Source organism: Notolabrus celidotus, chromosome 3, assembly GCF_009762535.1.
Source record: "Notolabrus celidotus isolate fNotCel1 chromosome 3, fNotCel1.pri, whole genome shotgun sequence".
Classification (NCBI taxonomy): domain Eukaryota; kingdom Metazoa; phylum Chordata; class Actinopteri; order Labriformes; family Labridae; genus Notolabrus; species Notolabrus celidotus.
The window spans coordinates 35,856,493-35,877,389 of NC_048274.1; the positions used below are offsets into that span (position 1 = coordinate 35,856,493).

At 38.4% G+C, this 20,897-nt stretch overlaps 1 protein-coding gene across 2 annotated transcripts; it reads right to left on the reverse strand.

Moving 5' to 3' along the window:
• Positions 1-571: 571 nt before the first annotated feature.
• On the reverse strand, positions 572-20,084 carry LOC117809986 (adhesion G protein-coupled receptor G3-like). Of its 2 annotated transcripts, XM_034679509.1 has the most exons (13): positions 19,892-20,084; positions 19,694-19,807; positions 19,521-19,572; positions 14,815-14,905; positions 13,849-13,977; positions 10,077-10,235; positions 9,948-10,002; positions 9,762-9,853; positions 6,732-6,850; positions 3,671-3,951; positions 1,809-1,911; positions 1,349-1,665; positions 572-1,260 (listed from the first exon to the last, which is right to left on the reverse strand). In XM_034679509.1, exons 1-13 carry the CDS (start codon positions 19,947-19,949, stop codon positions 1,145-1,147), a joined length of 1,686 nt encoding a protein of 561 aa, XP_034535400.1. In that variant the 5' UTR covers positions 19,950-20,084; the 3' UTR covers positions 572-1,144. The 2 variants fall into 2 exon arrangements, with proteins under 2 accessions (XP_034535400.1, XP_034535401.1); XM_034679510.1 differs by lacking the exon at positions 19,694-19,807.
• Positions 20,085-20,897: the final 813 nt, after the last annotated feature.

Here is a 20,897-nt window from a genome sequence, read left to right on the forward strand (position 1 = left end):
ACAGTGACCGGTTATTAAAGATCAACGTGTTCACGAATCGGCTCGTCATCCCTACAGCCTCCGGACGGACGCTACTGTACATCTACATTTCTGTAGGACTTACTAAATGTCATTAACTCTTCTGCTTGTCAGAGCCCCCGTGGTGAGAGCTTTTTAGACTCTGATCCAGACTACAGTCCTGAGCAAAGCACCTCATCAGGTCAGAGGGGACAGGCCCGAGGTCGAGCGAGAGGGGCAGTAAATAGAGTCAGGGGAAGCAGAGGCAGGAGACGGGGACTCAGAGTACACGCCGGGGAAATGTACACGCAGGAGGAGGGCAGAACAGCAGGACGGGATTTGAATGGTTTAAAATTTTGGGACCCAAAAAAGGCTGATTGGTTGGTGTTTTCCCAGGTTTACTCCGGCTGTAGATAGCAGCTTTTCTTCACTCTTTTTTAAGAACACATTATGTATTGATTGCCATCAGGACATAAAGATCATTTTAACCAGTATAACAAAAAGTGGATCTAAATCTGATTACCAACCCCAGCTTTAAGTAATCTATTGTTTCTTTGAATGATTGTGTGTTTGTTCATTGTTTCTAATGTGCCTGTGATCAAGACGACATTGGACATGAGGGAAACCTCAATGTCTTTACGAGAATAAATAAAGATTTTGAATTGAATTGAATATTGAGGAATAGTTCATGATCGTCTTGTCGTATTGTGCCATAATCCACACAGAAAGACTAATACATCTGTTTGATTTTGCTTTAAAAATCCAAATAAAGACATTAACAACAAAAACATAGCTGAGAGGTGAAGTTCAGGGACTGAGTTAGCTGAGATGACTCAGCCAGAGCAGACAGCCAGAAGACACCACCAAAGAAATCATGCTCTCACTTAAGATTATCTTTAAGCCTTAATCAGTGATGTGCAGAAGAGTGCTCTGGAGTGTTCTCAGATTTTGTTCTTAGCTAAGAACAAATCCTAGATAAGAAAACTTTGGTGGATGTCTGAATCTTCTTAAAATCTTTGTAAGGGGGTTTTAAGAACAAAGGTGCTCTTAAGTGAAAGAGAAATTAAGAGGTATTTCGTTTTGAATTAACTGCATGGTTGCAGTAAAAACCTATTATAAGCAATGAATACTACATTTAGAGGGAAATTCAGTTATTAAAGCTTGTTGTCATCATTTTCTGGGATGAGGGGTCTCTAGATGAAGAGTTGTTTTCAGATCGAGTCTTGCAGCTCAAAGCAACAGACCACAGGAACATAAATACACCTGAGAGGGGAAAAAAAGACTGTGAATTCACTTAGAAAATCATGAAATCACAGTTTACACTTTTGATGAAGCTCATACACACACTGACCTTGCAGGGAGTTGAGTATTGTGAACACATAGATCCCAGCCAGGGAGACATAGGTGGTGCTCCCTAACCCCCACGGTAGACCCAGCACCCAGCTGAGACCTAGCACGGTGGCACAGTCCTTCCATAACCTGGACCCCTTCTCTTTGTTCATCTTCTGCCACCCACCGCCGCCTTCACCACTCCTCCTCACTCCCCACAGCTTAAACACCACCAGCCCCATCATGCAGGAGTTACACAGTATCACCAGACATGGGAGGGCCACGGTGGTGATGTAGATTACTACAAGATGCTGATTGAAATCACTGCTTATCCAACATCTGCAGGTCAGCAAAAGACATACACCATTCAAGAATGTTGAAGCCAAATCAATTTATGTAGAGATGAATAAGGCAGAGTACCGAATAAAAGTGCATTTATGCTTCATATTCAAACTGCTGTCAATAAAATCTTGCTTTCTTACATTGGTGCGGTTAAGTTTGGGTTGTTTTCATCCTCCACCTTTAAGTTGAATTTTCCATAAACACCTGAGATCCCACAAACCAATGCAATCAGTGTAGGAAGTCCTGCAAAGAGGGAAAAAAAACTGACTTCAATGCTGCAGGCTGCATTTTCCACTCTGTTTCAGGGGCGTGTCCAGAGGGATGGCCAGGGGTGACACTGGCCTTTCTTGAAATATGATTGGCCACCCCAGGTCAGTCCAAAAATCCTAAGCTTTGACTGGTCATTTGCCCTGTCAGAGGTGGGACTTACATTAATAATTAATTATACCGTAATGATAGATGCCACAGTAGATTGTGAAGACAGAGAGGATGTGTATGCACAAATACCCTGGCCACCCCTACTCATGTCAGTGCCTCAGCTTGGCCACCCTGTCTTTAAAGTTCTCAACATGCCCCTGCTCGGCTTGCTCAGATCAAAACGTCATAATGAAAAATGTGCAATCAGTCTTTCCTCACAGAAGTTAACAAACACTCTATTGAGAGCTTAATGAGAGTAAATGTTGGGTTTCAGTGTTTTTCAGGTGATAAAACACGACTCCTTATGAAGGCTTAACCCTCCTTTTATACTTGGGGTCAACTGGACCCCCTTCAATGTTTAACGTCTCTAAATTAATGACTAACATCATGTTTTGGCCTCAAATTTCATGACTTTTCCTAATTTAATGGGGACAACTGGGAAAACCTGAAATTAAAATGTTGATATATTTCAATTTCCTGTAAAAAAAATAAATGCATCGGTGTTCCTTGGGGTCAATTTGACCCCAGGCTGTTTTAGCTGTATGTAACATAAGAAATATCAACATTTTACACACTTTTGTTTTGGTTGTTTTGGATGATATTGAGGTCACTATAACCAAGGACACTTCCTCATGTGACTGCAGGAGCTGGGATTGAACTATCAACCTTCAGATTGAGATATAATATTTCCAGCCACCATGTCTCTAAAGACATTCAATGTTGAGTCCTGTGTCATATGTTTTGATAACGACGAGAGCATGACAAACTCACAGCAGTTTGATGTTCTGTTTTACAAATGAAGTCCTTCTGAATGTTTAAAATTGTGTTTATGCTTAAAATATATTTCATTTAATGGTCTGTGTAGGTAGTCAACAAAGAAACATAAAGTACCTGACACATAAACCTGGGAAACAATCAGTTTCTGGAGATTTAAATTGCTGGGGTCAAATTGACCCCAATCATAAAACATGTTTGTAAATTTGAGGGTAACAGGAGGGGTAATATGTTACCACAGAACTGGAACTGTTTAAAAATCTGATCCCTGTTAGTCAGTTAACATGTTGTTTAAAACTTGCATCTGCTGCCCTCCAGTGGCCTAAACATGTATTGCATTGTGTTTAGACAATCATGAGTGCCCTACTACAACATTTAAACAAACACAAGGAAAGCTTTAAAAAAATAAGAAAATCAAAGAGCACACAAATTAAAATAGCACAACAAAATGCAGGGAGGAGAACAACAATATCTCTGTGATGTATTGTTGAATTTGGTAGTGTTCTCTGCATGTGTTCGCAAACCACTAGTTGTATTTTTTTACTCCTATAGATGGCGCTCTTGGTTTAAAAATAAAGGCTCAATGAATGGCAACTCAGTGTGCTTTCAACCCTTTGTTGAACAGAGAGCGCCATCTAGAGGAGTCAAAAAATACAACTAGTGATTTGCGAAGCCTCATTTGCCCATCACTAGTTGTAAGCTTTCTGAAATCTGTTCATGTGTAGTCATGTTTTTTTTTAACAAACAATACTACACTGAACAATTCATTCCCCGTAAAGCATTCACAGAAACTCAACCAGACTCCACTCACCCCATCCCACCAAGCTCAGTTTGAGCAGGTATCTTCTGACGTAGATGTTAAACACTCTGACCAGAAGGAGGTACAGGTGGAAGCCTTCTAGAGCCATCCAGGTGAAGGTGGTCAGCAGGGACCAGTGCAGGACCACACCCAGGCCATGACAAACCCAGTCATCCTCATCATCCTTCAGCTGCCACACCCAGATGCAGCTCAGCAGAAAGCTGAGGTGGAGGCAGAGCAGCGCTCCTGTGAGCTGCATGTGCACGCTCACGGCCTTCTCTGGACGCCTCTGCCTGAAGGAGAGATTATACTTCAGGATCACTGTAGCAGATAATGTCCTGCTGATCATAAGTGTGTCCCCTATTTACATATATGTTGGTACCATTTAGTTAACAAACTCAGGGTCAATCAGGTTTGTCATATCTCCCAAGAGTTAATTTAATTTCTTTAACTTTTTTAATCTACTAGTTGTTGATCATTGACAAATTACTTTTGTTATTACCTGGCTGTATTACATACTCTGATAGTATCAAAACACCATTAAATGAATGGCTGTAAAAGTAATGCCAGAAACATACTGACAGCAAATATCATATCAAATCCAAAACTGGGGTGGAGACTGGCATGTTTCACCATGTTTCATTTAAGTTGCAGATCATGATACAATGCAACATTTATGTTTAAAGATCAACTGCCAAGCTCAGAGATTATGCAGAGCTGAATGAGTTCCTTGATGTTCCCTTCAATGGAAATGTTCAGTTTCATGTTTTTTTTTTTAGAAAATAAGAAGACTAATGTGTTAAAGCTACCATTGATTGAAATGTTCAATATATGCAATGATTAATATTAATGTCTCACATGCAGGGTAAGAAGAATCTGTTGCCATGGGACTGGAGATTTTTTTTTAGCTCTCTATATAAATAATTTTTAAATCAATAAATAATCTTTTAATTAATATTTTGTGTCAGCTAGTTTATTTCTTTAGTTGGTAGTGGTGTAATAAAGATAACCACCCATTTACTACATTATACCTTACTTAGTTTGAACTGTACCTCTAGACGCATACATGAAAATAACCCTGAAGGTTTAAAAGGATGTAAAAAAATGTACTGCTCCTTTAAGACCTGAATTTTTCAGGAATTTTCATCAGCACAGTCATACAGTCTTGCTTTCTCCTTCTGTACAGGCAAATATATGCTTCATTAGCTTGTGCAAACATGAACTTATATTGTTCTTTCTTGTTTCACACTTGAACTATTATTGGAAGCTGACTCATGCAAGTAAATCAGAGGGCGCCATAACATGCCAAATATGTTTTTTTGTTTTTTTTTTGTTGCAGAGGAGTAATTCTAACCTCCTTATACACATGTTTGATCTCAATATGTTATGGTCCTGATTTGTTGTGTGATTTGCCCTAACCCTCTCTCTCTCTGCCTGCAGGTTGCATGGGTAGGGGCGGGGCCGGTCTCCTCAGCAGTGAGGCTCATCAGGCACACCTGTCCCTGATCTGCTCATCAGCACTGGCTTCTTAAGCCACCACCAAACACTCCTCCAGTGCCAGATTATTCCTCTAGCCGCATGCTCCATGTCCCGTTGTAGCCTTGCTCCTGAGGAGATTCAAGACACGCTTTTCTGTTTACTTATCTCAAGTTGTTTCCAGAGGATTGATTCCTAGTTTTTGTTTGTGAGTTTTTGATAGAACCTTTTTCCCCTTTTGGGTGATTTTGTGTTACTCCTAGTTTTGTACTTTTTCTCCGTTGTTTTTACCCGCAAGGCGCTTTTTGTTGAACCTTGGTTTTTGCTTAATAAATACTTTTTCCCTGTACTCTGCATTTGGGTCCTAGTCCTTTTCTCAAGCAGTAACACAATACTTCTGTCTGTCTAAAACCACATTGAGTGTGGCCAGAAGGTGTGAAATCAACAGGCTTAATTTCTTTGTTGGCTTTTGAACCGGAACAAAGTATGAAGATTTCACTAATAAAAGAAGTGTTTATCAGTAGGGGACAGTATCAAAGTAGATTTACTTGAGTTTTGCATTGAAGTATTATTTTGTGTATCTGTGCTTTACTTAAGTATTGCTCTTTTAGGAAATGTATTACTTTTACTCCACTACATTTCTATAAATGTTCTCAATACTCACTACTTTTGCTCTGAAGGCAGCTGATAAATTTCCTATTTTTTCCAACTGATCCAAAAAACAATAAACAGTGTTCCTGTAGTTCTGTTTGTGGTTTGCCTTAGTGTTGTCATAACTGTGTGTCACAGGTCTCCGTGGTTGAATCTCAAGTTGAACAGATGTCACAGATCAGGCGGTTTTATTTAGTGGTTGAAATGATGGCTACAGCAGAGAAGGATGATGATTCTTCACATGAGCATCCATGGCCATATCTCCAGCACATGGTTGAGTTTTTTTTAAATGAAGACTGGTTTGAATCTTTGTAAATGTTTGCTCTGGTTACTGCACACAAACTTCATCACAGCCTACAAAATGTGCTGTCTTACCTGAGAAAGCATGTCGAGGTATGTAGCTAACAGATTAAACCAAGCTATCTATTTGGAGCTGCAAATCTTGAAAACTGTAGCATGTGAATTAATAAAATATTTTCTAAATAAACAGAAAGTGTAGGAATGTACACCTGTGTATTATTGACTGCACTGATCCTTTGTCTAAATACTTCTATTCTTTTTAAAATAATGAGTACTTCTAAAAGGAAGGACTCCACTTCTTTAACTCAAGTAATAAATTGGAGTAACATTTGACAAGGAGGATCTATACTTTGATTCAAGTAATGAAGTTGAGTTCTTTGTCCACCACTGACTGTTACACTTGTAGCACTTGTAAACTCAGTGTACAGGAAGAAGAGAGGGAAGCAGGGGGGCTGCATTGGTCAACATGAGTGTCAGCTCTTGAAACCTCAGCTAAAGATGTTACCTTGTGGTTTCACTTCACAGGAATACACAGCCTTTGTGTATTCTGTGTTTCAGCACTCACACTAAAGAGATTAAAGGGGTCTTTTATAATATCAGACATGTCATTTTTCTCAGAAAAAGTGTATGAATTCACAAATCTTACTGCAGACATATGTAGATGATCAGGCTGCTGGTTATGAAGAAGACAGACAGAGCTGAGCCAATGTAGGTGATGTAGCTTAAGGCAGTAGCACTCTTTTTGTCCACTTTTAGTTCAGGGTTCTGAAAACAGAAAAAAAACATTAAATGAAAAATAAAAACCTAAATTATGTCAAGCAGAGAAATAACATCAATGTCAATTATCTGTACGTGTGTAAATAACTGTTTTGTCGGACATTGCCAAATACTGATGTTTCCTTTCACCCTAATCTCAAAGCCCATCCCCTGATATCTGAAGAGTATTGACCAACTTCGCAGTAATTTTGATTAAGCCGGCAGTTAGTGATAAAGACTTCCTTTCCCCTGTGCTGCATTACTTACAGTCTAATTGGGTCATAAGTTTGCCAAAACAACATCACAATGACGCAGATGTGTAGAAATTAAAGAGTCAAGCTTTGTCATGTCTGTCCTCAAGAGGAGAAGAAAACAACTTTTATCAAATCTGTTTGTTGAACATAGACATCAATCATTTCTGATGCACTCCAGTAAGTCAGGTAACCTTGACACGGTTTTGCTTCCGGGACATGAAATGTTGTTAGCTGCACTGATTTGAAAATATCTAAACCGTCCTCAGATAGACACATAATGCATTCTGCCTGTTTTTGCTCACAGACTGTTTAACCTGTGAAAACCAAAGCTTGCTAATATCTCATTGGTCTGTATTGTTCAGACTATAATTGCTCTGCTACTGGGGAAACTGTGACTTTGTGGCAAACCTTTTCAAAGTGTCTTTGAGCTAGTCACGGAACCCTGAGTTGCTCCCTGCAGCACAGCGGTTGGCGAGATTGATTAGTTCTGACTTGCAGCTTGTTTAGCATCCTCTGCATCGTATGAATGGGTGAATGTGATATGTATTGTCATAGTGTTTTAAAGCTGGGGTTGGTAATCAGATTTAGATACACTTTTTGTCATACTGGTTAAAATGATCTTTATGTCCTGATGGCAATCATTACATGATGTGTTCCTAAAAGAGTGAAAAAAAACTGTTATCTACAGCCGGAGTAAACCTGGGAAAACACCAACCAATCACCGTTTTTTGGCTCCCCAAATTTTAAACCAATCAAATCCCGTCCAGCCGTTCTGCCCTCCTCCTGCGCGTACATTTCCCCGGCGTGCACTCCTCCGAGTCCCCGTCTCCTGCCTCTACTTCCCCTGACTCTATTTACTGCCCCTCTCGCTCGTCCTCGGGCCTGTCCCCTCTGACCTGATGAGGTGCTTTGCTCAGGACTGTAGTCCGGATCAGAGTCTAAAAAGCTCTCACCAACAAGCAGAATAATTAATGACGTTCAGTAAGTCCTACAGAAAATATATATTTATTGTAGCGTCCGTCCGGACGCTGTAGTGATGACGAGCCGATTCGTGAACATGTTGATCTTTAATAACCGGTCACTGTCGGCCGTGATCACGCCAACCAACAAAACAACAATCAATGTTTGAATGAATGAAAAACTTCTCCTCTTGTCTCTCCTCTCTCCCACTCGCACACTCTACACCTCTCCTGATGCCTTCACTGACTGTCAACACTGTAGGAATTAAGAACATCTACACTGAACACGTTTAACAAACAGTAGATCTGTTACAGTATTATATATGTGTTATAACTTTTCTCCTGATATCGTGTCACCAGTACAACTGGATAATGCTAGAATGATAGTTGTGAGTACTAACAGCAGCCATATTTGTTTGTGTTTTCAACTTTCACTATGAGAATGTTTTGGTGAGGACCGGTTTTGAATCAGTCACGATCATGGTCGAGAATCAGCGGCGCTCGTGCATGTGAGCAGGGGGGGGGGGGGGGGGGGGCGTTGTTTTGGAGGAGCTCCGAGGGAGGAGGGGAGGGGTTAGACGGAGTCATGAGGAAAAGCTACATTCAAATTCATGCTGGTTTACCGAGACTACCAACCCCAGCTTTAAGTGATCTCAACCATAGAAATGCAGGCAGTCTGTTATCCACTTAGCAGGAACCAGAGCACTTCTCATACTAAAATCCAGACCCTGAGTACAGATTCTACTTTTTTTGTGAGGGATATTTCTGTAGTTTTACCAGAAGTCAGATGACACATTCAGTTGTAGACGATTTATGAGCAAATGAAGTTGTGTCTTAACCTCTTTACATCTAAGTTGAAGATATGCATCTGAAAAATCTAACATCATAATACAATATAAAGTGAAAGAGCAACTTTCAGTGGCAGATTTAGCTTCATGGTTAGACTCACAGCTTAGCCTAATGAGTTTGAGTATGGCTTACTTTTTATGACTGCTGTTAGAGTGAGGATCTGATCTTTAAATGCACTTATGATTAAGGATGTGCATGTTTAGTCAGTTTAATGATTAAACTTTGTCGCCCTAGTTAGTCAGCACAAGAATTACTGGTCGATATCACAAAATCTGAATATTTATATTCCTGCGGTTTTGACCTACAGCTGCGCTACTGCTTGGACATACTATATGATTATAGTGTGTTGCTACTTGCCACTACCGGGGCTGTTGCTCTGGTTAATCTAACTGCTATACCACTCTACTGCTCTTCTGCGTAGATGACAGATTGCATCTCATAGCCCGACACAGTTTAGCAGTAATTTGATCCAGACAAAAAGGGACTAAGTGTTTTCCTGCCTTTAGACTTATTGGTTAGTTTGAATTTAAATCTGTGTGTTCCAAAGGTAGTCATCATTGCTATTGTACTGTTATTTTAATGGGTGTGTTTTAATTATACACGTGGAACAAACCAAACAACATATAGACCATGCATTGTTGTTGTACCGCAGTGTAAAGCCTAGCTCAATTACTATAATGTAAATAAAGGATTGAAAATTAACTCCAGTTTTATTTTGGTCATCTGGATTTTATGATTTTTGAGAGACTTCAAAAAGCAGGGATCTTGAAAATGCTGATCATCACTCCTTCTCTCACCCATGCATACATTTGTTTGTGTTGAGAGAGTGTAATGGAAAAAAAATATATGCCAACTTACCACCAGCACAGCAAAAAAGCTCAAGTGGTCGCAGCTGCAAATAAATTCAGCTCCTGTGTTGTTGGTTTCACAGCCCTGTGGACTCCAGTAACCTTAATATAATACACACGCAATAAGTGAGTCATCAAATAGAATTGAAGTGCTGATGTAAGAGGGAAATAAAGTGGTCTGGTAAGTGAAACCCACCTGTTCCATTCAGTGTTGATTGCTCAACCCAGAACACACAAGTCCCATTCTTTTCCTGAAACATATGCAGAGTTTAAGACAGCCTATAATGACGGTGAAATGCTAGCACAGCTAGTGTCATTGTGTTACCTGTTTGTTTTGTGTGAAGGTTAATCTGATGGGTTGTGAGAGGCCTGTGACAGGTTGACTCCCCGCTCTCACCACCAGCACAAACTCCCCCATGACAAGGCCGTCTATGCGGAGCGGCATGCTTGATCTGCTTGATCTGCTCTTTCGTGGTGGACTCAGCTGCAAGAAAAAAACATGAGGGGTGACATGAGGTTAATGCTGAGGTTAGCTTCTTGAAAATGTGTTAAACCTTCCTGTAAATGCAGCCAAACATTTAGGCTGTATAAATAAAGTTAAAGTTCTAAAAGCATCTTTACATTCATTAAAATACACAGTTTTTCTATATATTTACATGTTAAACACATGCTGATTCTCCCTCTGTGGTCGCCTTCATGACAGCCTTGAGCTAAGTCATTCTGGACTCTTATGGTTAGTGGAATAACATGTGATGAGCACAAGCAGCAATCACCAGTGCTGACTGAGGTTATGATTATTTTAGATATTTTATTATGCATTATTATTCATTGTGACCTTTTGTTAACAATTTTAGCTTAGTTTTCTGTGTTTCAATGTTGGTTTATTAGTTTAGTTTAGATTTTAGTTATTTCCGTTTGTTCTGTTTTACTCTGTTTACTTTTAGCGGGTGAGACTCAGAAGGGCCAGAAAAAACATTATCTAATAAAAACTTGAATCATCATGCCATTTTTAAAAAAAACATTCACAAAAGATGAACAACAGACAAGTGACCAACACCTCCTTATGGTGGGTGATAGTGTCACATTGCAGAAAAACAGAGGAGATATTTGCAGATAATAAAGATATCATAATTAAAGAACAAAAGGGACAAACAAACTTACTAAGATCTCCAAGAAACTGAATTCAAAAGAAAACACTAGAAACACTGGGATAAGGAAACACAAGCTACACAAGGAAGACTTACACACAGAACACAAGAAAGACTGACAATGATCCAACACAGGACAGGGGAAACAGAGAAACCACATACACAGAGTGATTAGTGGAACACAGGTGGAGCAAATCAATCTTTATTTGTATAGCTCCAAATCAAAACAATTGTTATCTCTATAATCTATGTTAACAGAGACCCAACACCAAGACTCATTTTGAGCCACCATGAGCTTTGCACCTCGCTGTATTTAAGTAGTTACAGCGGCGAGGAAAAACTTCCTTTTAACAGGCAGAAACCTCGACAGAACCAGACTCATATTAGACAGAAATCTGCCTCGACAGAGTTGGGGTTGTAAAGAGAGATAGAGGAGAAGCAGAGAGAGAGAGAGAGAGAGAGAGAGAGAGAGAGAGAGAGAGAGAGAGAGAGAGAGAGAGAGAGAGAGAGAAAGAGAGAGAGAGAGAGAGAGAGAGAGAGAGAGATTTAAACTTAAATTTAAACTTAAATTTAGACATCTAAATTTAAGCCCAAAAGACTCACTTCAATATAAAGCACTAAAAACCCAAGAGCTGAACCCTGAAAACTGTCCCGTTATTCAGCTGGTGAGGAAGCTAATCAGCCAGACTCCAATCAGCACTGATCCAAAATACAACCAAATTAAACTCATCATGAAGCACTCCAAAGATCTGGAGAAGACACTGGAGAAACCAAACTAAGACCCAAAGTAGAATGAATTGTTATTTGACTCTAAACCCTGATTCTAAATGATCTGAATATCTGTACAGTGTCAGAGATACAAAACAAAGACGTATCCTGACCAAATACAGGCTGAGTGACCACCAGCTGGATATAGAGACAGGGAGATACAGGCAGACATGGCTGCCCAGAGAGGAGCATCTATGTGCTCACTGCTCTACAGGGGACATAGAGACAGAGATGCACTTCCTCCTCCACTGCAGCAAGTTCTCTTCTCTAAGAGATTCCCACTACAGGGACATTACTAAAATGGTACCAAACTTCCCAACATTAACCCCAGACGAGAAACTGTCAGTTCTCCTGGGGGAAGGGTCAGCAGCTCCTCTGGCTGCTAAATATGTGTCTGCCTGTCACAGCCTGAGGGACGCACCATCCCATGGTGTTTGATTTTGGGTGGAGGTTTTGTGAGCGCGCCGCATCGGGTGAGGACATTGAGATATGCTGTATAGGTGACACCATCGTTCATTAATGCATATAAAATATGTAATATATGGTTGATATGTATGTGATGAATATAATATGTAATGAATATGGTGTGTGAATTGAATTGAATTGAGAGAGAGATGGACTCAAATCAGGTTAATCAAAAAGGAGGGAAAGGAGGGAAACACACAAAGACAGGAAGTAAATCTAAACAGGGATCAAGAACTACAAAATAAAACAGGAAACACTAGACTAAGAAAAACAATTAAATACAACAAGAGACATGGATCACTAAACACACAAGGGAGACAGAGGATAACTAATACAGAATACACACAGGGAGAAAACAAGGCAAGAAACACAAGGAAAAAACTAAACTAAACTTCAACTCATGACAGATAGCCTGTATTAAATTGCATGATCACCACTAACTGTGTTGGATTGTGAATAAACATGTGAGTCTTAACCTTGGGGCCCCTTCCCCCACATGAAGGGAGAATGCAAGGTGGTTATGGAGAAAAAATTCAAACATCTTAAAAATAAGAAACCATGTTCTTCTTTTGGGAATGTATATTACATGAGATTGCCTGTTCTAGTGACATTATTATCCTTGGTGCTGTTTCAGGCTGCTGAACAACTGCATAAGCATCTCTCTCTCTCTCTCTCTCTCTCTCTCTCTCTCTCTCTCTCTCTCTCTCTCTCTCTCTCTCTCTCTCTCTCTCTCTCTCTCTCTCTCTCTCTGTCACTTTTTTGTTTTTGTTTCTATTTTTTCTTCTCTACCTGTTGACGACTCATAATTTGAAGAGAGTGCAGAATTAGGGCCACAGTTGTTTTTACAACCAGTACAAGTAAGCAGGCTTAAAGATCCAACTGTAGCATGCCTTGTTGGTCAGTCATTAAATCTTCACCTCACAGCAGTTTTTGGGTAACTTCGGACAAATATCTGCGTGCTGCTTTCTGTGTGGCTCTTGGCAGTCCAAGAAGTCCGCACTCTCAGGCCTTTTGGTGAGAAATTCTGACATGTTTGTGTTGATATTTTAAAGTGGCTTGTCAGGTCTATTGTTTTCATTATTTATTATTATATTTATTTTATTGGATATTAATAAGAGTCAGAATTATTGCTGGAATTCCTACGTAGAGATAAGTAACAAGAAGACTGGCTATTTATCAAGAGTTAACCATGGATGCTGGCTGTTCCATTTTAATATATTGGTGTTTGTTAACCTCTCTCTCCTCTCCAGCTCCACCCTCCTCCAAATTTGGTCACCTCTGGCTACAAAACCAATGTGGTGAAAGCCAAATACAGACCTAGAGGTTTCTTCAAGCAGTTAAGAAACCAGTAATTGAGGCCATGGTGACTGCTGCTACTATTTAAAGTCTGAATGATTAATAAGGAAGTGTTGTTGTGTAACTGATGAGCTTTGGAGAGCAGTAAAGCGTAATAAAGACATCTGCCTTCTTCCTGTTGTGTGTTTATAAAGAGTGATCCAACATATGCACATTCAACCCTAATGGTACAGTTCACAACAGCCCTCTGTGAGTGTGTGGAGTTTATGGAAATCAGCATGAGGACAAAATGCGACCTTTTATACGTACACACAGAGGGCTGGCTCACAGTGAAGGCAAGTGTCAGTATACACAAATGTAACCCTTGTTGGACTTGAAGGCTTCCCAATGTCTGAAATGTTGAGTCATGGGGGGACTGACCTTAAAGTAAGTACTGTTGAGCACAGTGGCTACCAGCAGCACCTCGTCCCCTGACATAGCTCCTCTGCTTTTCTGGAGAGCTGAGGACGGGATGTGAACCCGGTGCTGAGGGGTGGGACTCACTTCGGCCTAAAAAAGAACATGAATACATGAACAGTTTTTTCTGTTATATATGCTGAAAAATGGTTCGTTAAAAGAACTCGGTGTACATTCAGAACTTGCATTGTTTGTCAAAATGTGAATTTTATTAGTGTATCAAAAATACATCTTTTTTTTATTTTGATTTTGTTAAAAAACTAAAAACCCATTGCGTAGTATCTGTTAAGAGGAGTGTCTCTTCATGAGAGCTTTAAAGACCAAATGACCTACCTGCATTCAGACAGTGGTAGATGGACATTTTATAAAGGTTACCAACCCTATGTTTTAAAACTCAATCTCCTTATTCAGAGGTCACACATCCAGGTATATTATATTTCCTCATGTAACACCACACATCAAGGAAAATGTGTATTTAACGACAGTGATCAACATAGAAAGTATCTCAGACATCCTTATGTAATTATATGTACAGTATGTGGGCCAGAGCTCTTTAAACATTGTACGCATGGTCTGGGGTGAAGAGGCTACAGAAACAGACTAAACAAACCTCAGTGTGGGTAATGGCAGCATGTCGCAGTGTGGCCTATCACAGTGACCAGCCTATTGTTTTGTTTTCAAGGTGGCTAATTATCCCGTTATCCAATACCAGCTGTGTTATCTCAAGATAAAGAGATAAAAAGGTCAAGATCTCAAGGAAAACTGTAAATTACTTGTTATCGGGTTTTCAGATTATTCATAAACAAAGAAAATAAAATGTATCAATGCATGTCGGCTCAGGGGTTCTTTACACTTCATACAAAATTACAGATCATGTCACCAACTAAAGGTAGATGATATTACACCTGGGAGAAAAAAATGAGGGCTCACCTCCTTGGAAGAGTTAACATTCTGCCGAACGAATGACACGCCAAACATACGGCCTCTCGGTCGACACGTTGCAATCCTGTCCTCATAACATCTGGAAACACATATTTCAGAAAGCTTTAGAGATGCAGTAATCAAGAATGAAGACTCATAACTATCACGAGTACTGTTTGAAGGTGAACAACACAGCTATCGTTAATTTTCACCCGGTTGTCTTCCTAATCAACCGGCTGTGTTTAATTCTTGATTCTAATTGGTCGAAGTCCCATAACATCAGTAATTAATTTCAATTAGACAGAGCAACAGCAGAGACAACCAGATCACACATCATACATATCAATCTGCAGAAAGGACACATTTATATAGTTAGTGATTTCAGTTCTTCATGTTGACTGAGTGGCAAAATCAGTAGTTTCAGCTAGCATTGGTAGAAAACAGAGAATGTTTTTAATACTACTCTGAATTTATTGGCGAGCACAAAACTTTACATTTGAGGTTAATGGATGACCAGTAACCAGCAGAAAGGGGAAGAAGAAAAGAGGGGAAACAGCGCAGAAACTAGAGAGAGATAAGGAGCAAAGGGGAAGGGACATCAACCAAATTAAAAAAACCCAAAGCATCTAAAAAACTGAAACATGGTATAGGCTTTGACACAGCGACAGGACTGGCTGAGTGAGAGGAAAACAACAACAGGAAGAAGACCATACACAGGCGCACTGTTAAAAATGCCACGGAAAAACACCAATGTTTTGACTTTATTGTGAAAGAAAATGCAAAGTGAAATGTAAATTCCAACATGCAAGTTCTTTGATAGGAACCCTGTTTCCATGGAAGTACTACCAAATGTCCAATGTGAGGGACTTTTCTTTTTTAGCTGCATAGATAAAACATTTTCAAATAATTAAGATAATCTTTACATCAGTACGAAGCGTCCCTTCAGGGTGAGACAAGACCCTCCTGCTTTTCATCAGGGTTTTGTCTCATAACCACCTGCTCACTATGCGTGATCCCTGACATAAGAGAAGACCTTTGACATTTAATGATCATTCTTCAGAGTCATCCTTGTGGTGAGGACATTTCAACACACTGTGTTAAAATAACAGAAATGCAGTGTAAAGTCTACCTAGTTCCTGAAAAGCAGAAAAAGATAACTTTATCATATCACAAAACATGATAAGTTGTTTTAACTTGGGGCATGTCAGTATCTCACAAACATGGCGATGATGTCCCAGTATGTACTTCTTCCACAGCAGGAAACAAAAACACTTCTTCCAAAGTGTGGAACAAAGATATGTTTTCTTTAAAAAGACATTTGTAAATAGGGGACATCACCTCTCATGATGAGGACACAGCTGTACAAACAGAAACAAAGACTCACAGTGAGTCTAAATGGGTCAAGATTGTAAAACATAATGTTTTGCTTTCTGAAACAACCTGCTAACACTAATACAATCTGAGAGGTGGATCAATAAGGGGGCCAGGGGCAGCATTGACCCATTTAATTGTGATTAGCCACATAGGGGTGGATGTTGATCAGTGATAGAGTCAGTCAACTTCAATTGGAAGGTTGACAGTTCACTTGTGTCATTGGGCAAGACACTGAACCCCAAATACTAACAGTCCCAAGCAGCCTCTGCAATCAGTGTGTGAATGTGGTGTGAATGGATGAATGTGACTAGCAGTGTAAAAGCACTTTGAGTAGTCAGAAAATCATAGAAAAGGGCTACATCAGTTCAAGTCCATGTACCACTTATCCCTGGTGCCACTCCAAAATCCTAAACTATGATTGGCTATTTGCCTTGTCATAAGTGCAACTTATTCTAAACTCAACTATCTAGCTGTTTTGCTGTTTTATAAATGTCTATGATGATGTTTTTCACATGATTTCCATTCTGCCTCTTCATATTAAAGTGAACTGATCTCTGGATGTTTTAAAGGAAACAAAAGACTCAAATTATTGATTACATTTTTCAATTATTTTGTTACCTGTTTTATTGATTCCATATTTTATACTTCTATCTATCGCTGTCTGTTTTCTGCATGCTGGAATATGTAAAAATGTGCTTTAGAAATAAAGTGGAGAAAGGTCCAGATTCACTCCTGATGAGTGTTTACACAGTTTGATTAAGAAGATATTCACTTTATCAGCAGGCTCATATATCCATTCATCAGCAATGTCTTTGGTTTGGCACTAAAACCTCATTTTATTAAAAAGTTTTGAACTAGGGCTGTCGTGATATACCTGTATTGACAATAACAGTCTTATTAAATTGATGAAATATTGATATTTTGCTAAAATAACCATACAGTAATACTCACAAAACCCATCTGTAGTTATATGATTGTTCTGACTTTACATGTTTCAAACATACCTGACCCTCTGAGATTATAATCTGCTTTACTCAGTTTAAAATAACTTGAATACAAACTGGAAGTCTTTAACTTGAAAAAAGTATTTCTAATGTTTTGAACAAACACTGTCTTAAAATGTCTAAGTGCGAGGACTTATGAATAATGGATTAGTGGATTCATGGGAACAAGGCTTGTTTATAGCTTTTATTCTTGGGCGTTATTATAGGATTTTAATTTGTTTTATATACTGTACATTTCTCTGACCTCCACACAGAGCGTCACATACAGGATAAAAAGAGAACTATGCAATATACATATGTAGATGTTGCTTTTGATGATTTATGTGTGCGGCTTCCAGTTGAGTATATGATAAATGGTAAGTCATATTAATTGTATTTCATATTCTCTCTCAATTTTAATGCCATTTAATTAATCTTCATTAAAAAAAATAAACATGTCATCACCAAACACCATACATTTAGTTTCATTCTTATTTAGTGATAAATTCTTCATTTTTTTAAACTTCATCAGCTCAGTTTCTTCTGTCAATAATTCTGTCATGTTCTCCCTACAACAGATTTGTATCTGCTGCAAAATTAACTCATTTAAATTGATTCAAAACACTATGAATATACAGTTGTGCTCATAAGTTAACAGACCCTGGCAGAATGTATGGTTTCTTGGGTGGTTTCTGTTGTCTTTATGATATAAAAAGATTAAACACAGTTGTTTGATAACAATTTTGCTTCACCCAACCACTAACCACAAGTGAAAAAAAGTTTTTTCCCCTATCATTCATATTCTCTGAAAAATGGCCAAAAAAAAATCACAAATTCTGCCAGGGTCTGTAAACTTATGAGCACAACTGTAATTTAAGTATGAATAACTAAGGTACTGATACTGATCCTGGAGGCACACCACAAGTTACTCCTGCAGTCTTTAATGGGTTTCAGTGTTGTTAGTTTTTACATATTGTAACCTATTTGTTGAATTCATTCCTAACCATTGTCTTGAAATATCTCTTATAGCACAGCATTCTGATCTCTGCAGAAGTAGGGCCTAGTCTATTGTGTCAAAGGCTGTACGTAGATCAATAAATACAACTACTGTGTATTGTTTTTTTATCCACTTCTGTTGCTATATTTTCAACAAAATCCTTCACAGCTATGATGACAATACATTTCTCCCAAACCAATATTGATGGTTTCTCAATAATCATAGTTCAATTAAGTCATTAAATCTATTTACATGTAGTTTTTCAGATAGTTTGGATACATGGAAAGAGCTTTGCACAACTGTATCACAGGTAAGGGGCATAAGGAACAAATGAGACGATCAAAACAGGCATGAGTCCTGCACACTAACTCAAAGAAAATATGTTTATTTGTAACATTTCTAGTTGTTGCAAATAGTTACAAATAGTCTCGCTTTAAACTGAATTTCATTCTTATAACAGCTTTATTTATTTAGTTATTTATTTATTACCTCTTTCAAATTTTAGTCACTTTTATTCTATTTTATTTATTTATTTATGTATGTATTTATTTTATTTTTTAAGTATATCATCTTGTGTTCTTTTAATGGTTTAATATTTTAGTGTTTTATTATCTTAGAAATGTTTTTTATTTTGGGGAGATTCATTTCCTGTGTTGAGTTTTAACATCTTATTTTACCTCCAGTATTTCTGCATTAAGATATCATGAGAGCGATTCCTCAGTTCTTTCAGCAACTTCTTTTATATCTTTTATTTTATTTTTATTTTTTTTATTACTATTGTTGCATATATTGTGTTCTTAACCTGAGGATTGTGGGGTGGGTTTGGGGTCGGGGCTGGGGGTGGGATCTTTTTTCTTAATTTATTCTATTTTAAGTTGTTTTTATGTACAGCACTTTGTGTTACAATGTATGAAAAGTGCTTTCTAAATAAAGTCTGATTGATTGATTTTGGTCCTAGACCTCCTTCAGGTAAACAAGAAAATGATGGCAGCAAAGACACAGACTCTAAAATTTCAGATAGTATGCTCATCACTATTTTTTAAAAGCTCTGTTTTTCGTTTTTGTTACAGAATATGAAATATAAAAGGGTAAGTATAATGAGCTGCTCCAGAGAGCACCTCTCCCCTTGCTTAAGCATATTAACCTATTAGGGATTCTGTACTGAGGATACATTGTTTGACTCAAATAAACTTCAACTTCATTAAAACCCTGTTTCACAGGTAAGATAAAAAGATACTTAATGTCCAGCCTTGCATGTTTTATTATTATAACTATAATTATTATTCCCAGTTATGGCATCTAGTGATTAAAGAGGTCTGAATTACAGCCTTAGTTCAGTATTCACAGTGTGTGTGTGTTACCCGGTCCAGGCACCTCCTTGTCGACATTCACTGATGACATCTTCACAGAAGTCTAACAGAGAGAGAAAACAATCATGTAAGAATGGTTTCAATAAAAGTTTAGCCCTACCAAATAAAATGAAACCTTAGAAAATAAAACATACAGCAAGCAACTTTGTCTGATCTACACTTACTGCTAGAAACTGTGGGTTTCAGTGTTGAATAGCCAGTTGTGGAAGAGTCCCTAACATCAGGCTGAGGAGGACGGAGAGTGGGTATATTTTTTCCTTTGTTTGCGAATTCTCGACCTTTGTACATATTGACAGCACAATTGGTTTTCAGCTAATGAGCAGGAAGCCATTAATGACAACAAATACCTGTAAGCAACTTACCACCAGCTTGTGTCTCAGAAAAGCAGACAAGAGTAACGATGAAAGCGGTAATCCACATATTCTCTGACTGAAGTTAAAGATTTCTGTCACACATAGTTCTGCCTGTTTGAGGTCTGCTCTCTGAGGTGAGCACAGTTTCACATCAACAAAAACCACACCATGACAGAGGTGTGGGGGTGGACTGTGACCATTTACAGGAAGCGATTCAATGAACATGTGCATAGGAAGGTGTGGTTTTATTCATTTGCTAATGACACTATGAACATTTTTTTTTTTAAATCTAGTGTTATGAAATGAAAAAAGCAGATCTGCTCCACTTATAATGAAACTGTGGCTCTTCATAGAAAAACAAATTATGCAGAATTGTGTTTTCCAGCGTGAGCAAAAAGAGGAAGTTTCAAAATGTTCGTTTTCCTACAGACACAAGAAAAAAAGTTAAGTCCCACTACTTGCTAAGTCATCTGACACTGACAGCCTATAAAGGAAGTGAAACTCCAACCTGTCAAACACTTGTTTCTAAAATAGCAGATCCCAGATGGAAAAAAAAAACATACATGTACAACTTTGACTTATTCACTCATTAATATATCATTAAAGATCTACATAGGATTTAGTGAAAAAAGCATTTCAAATACTATTCTTATACACTTTTATATAATTTACCCAGCTGTGGTAAATACTTGATTCTGATAGGTTAAAACTTGAGAGCAATGGTGATTAATCCTCAGCAACAAAAGCAACACCAGGAACAACATGATCATAAACATCACGTCAAGTCCATCAGCAGGAGGAAGTCCCCTTGTCCTGTTGGCTGACGTGTTGGTGTTTTGTATACGTGCTTTCTTACTTATCACTTTAAATACTTTCATGTAATTGGTCAAAGCCCCACAACATTGATTAATTAAAAAAAACAAATAAGCAGGCCAATGGCTGATGAGAACATGCTGTTCTGTGGAGTCAGATGGACCATTTTTTAAAGCTGTATACATTAATCATTTATCAAACA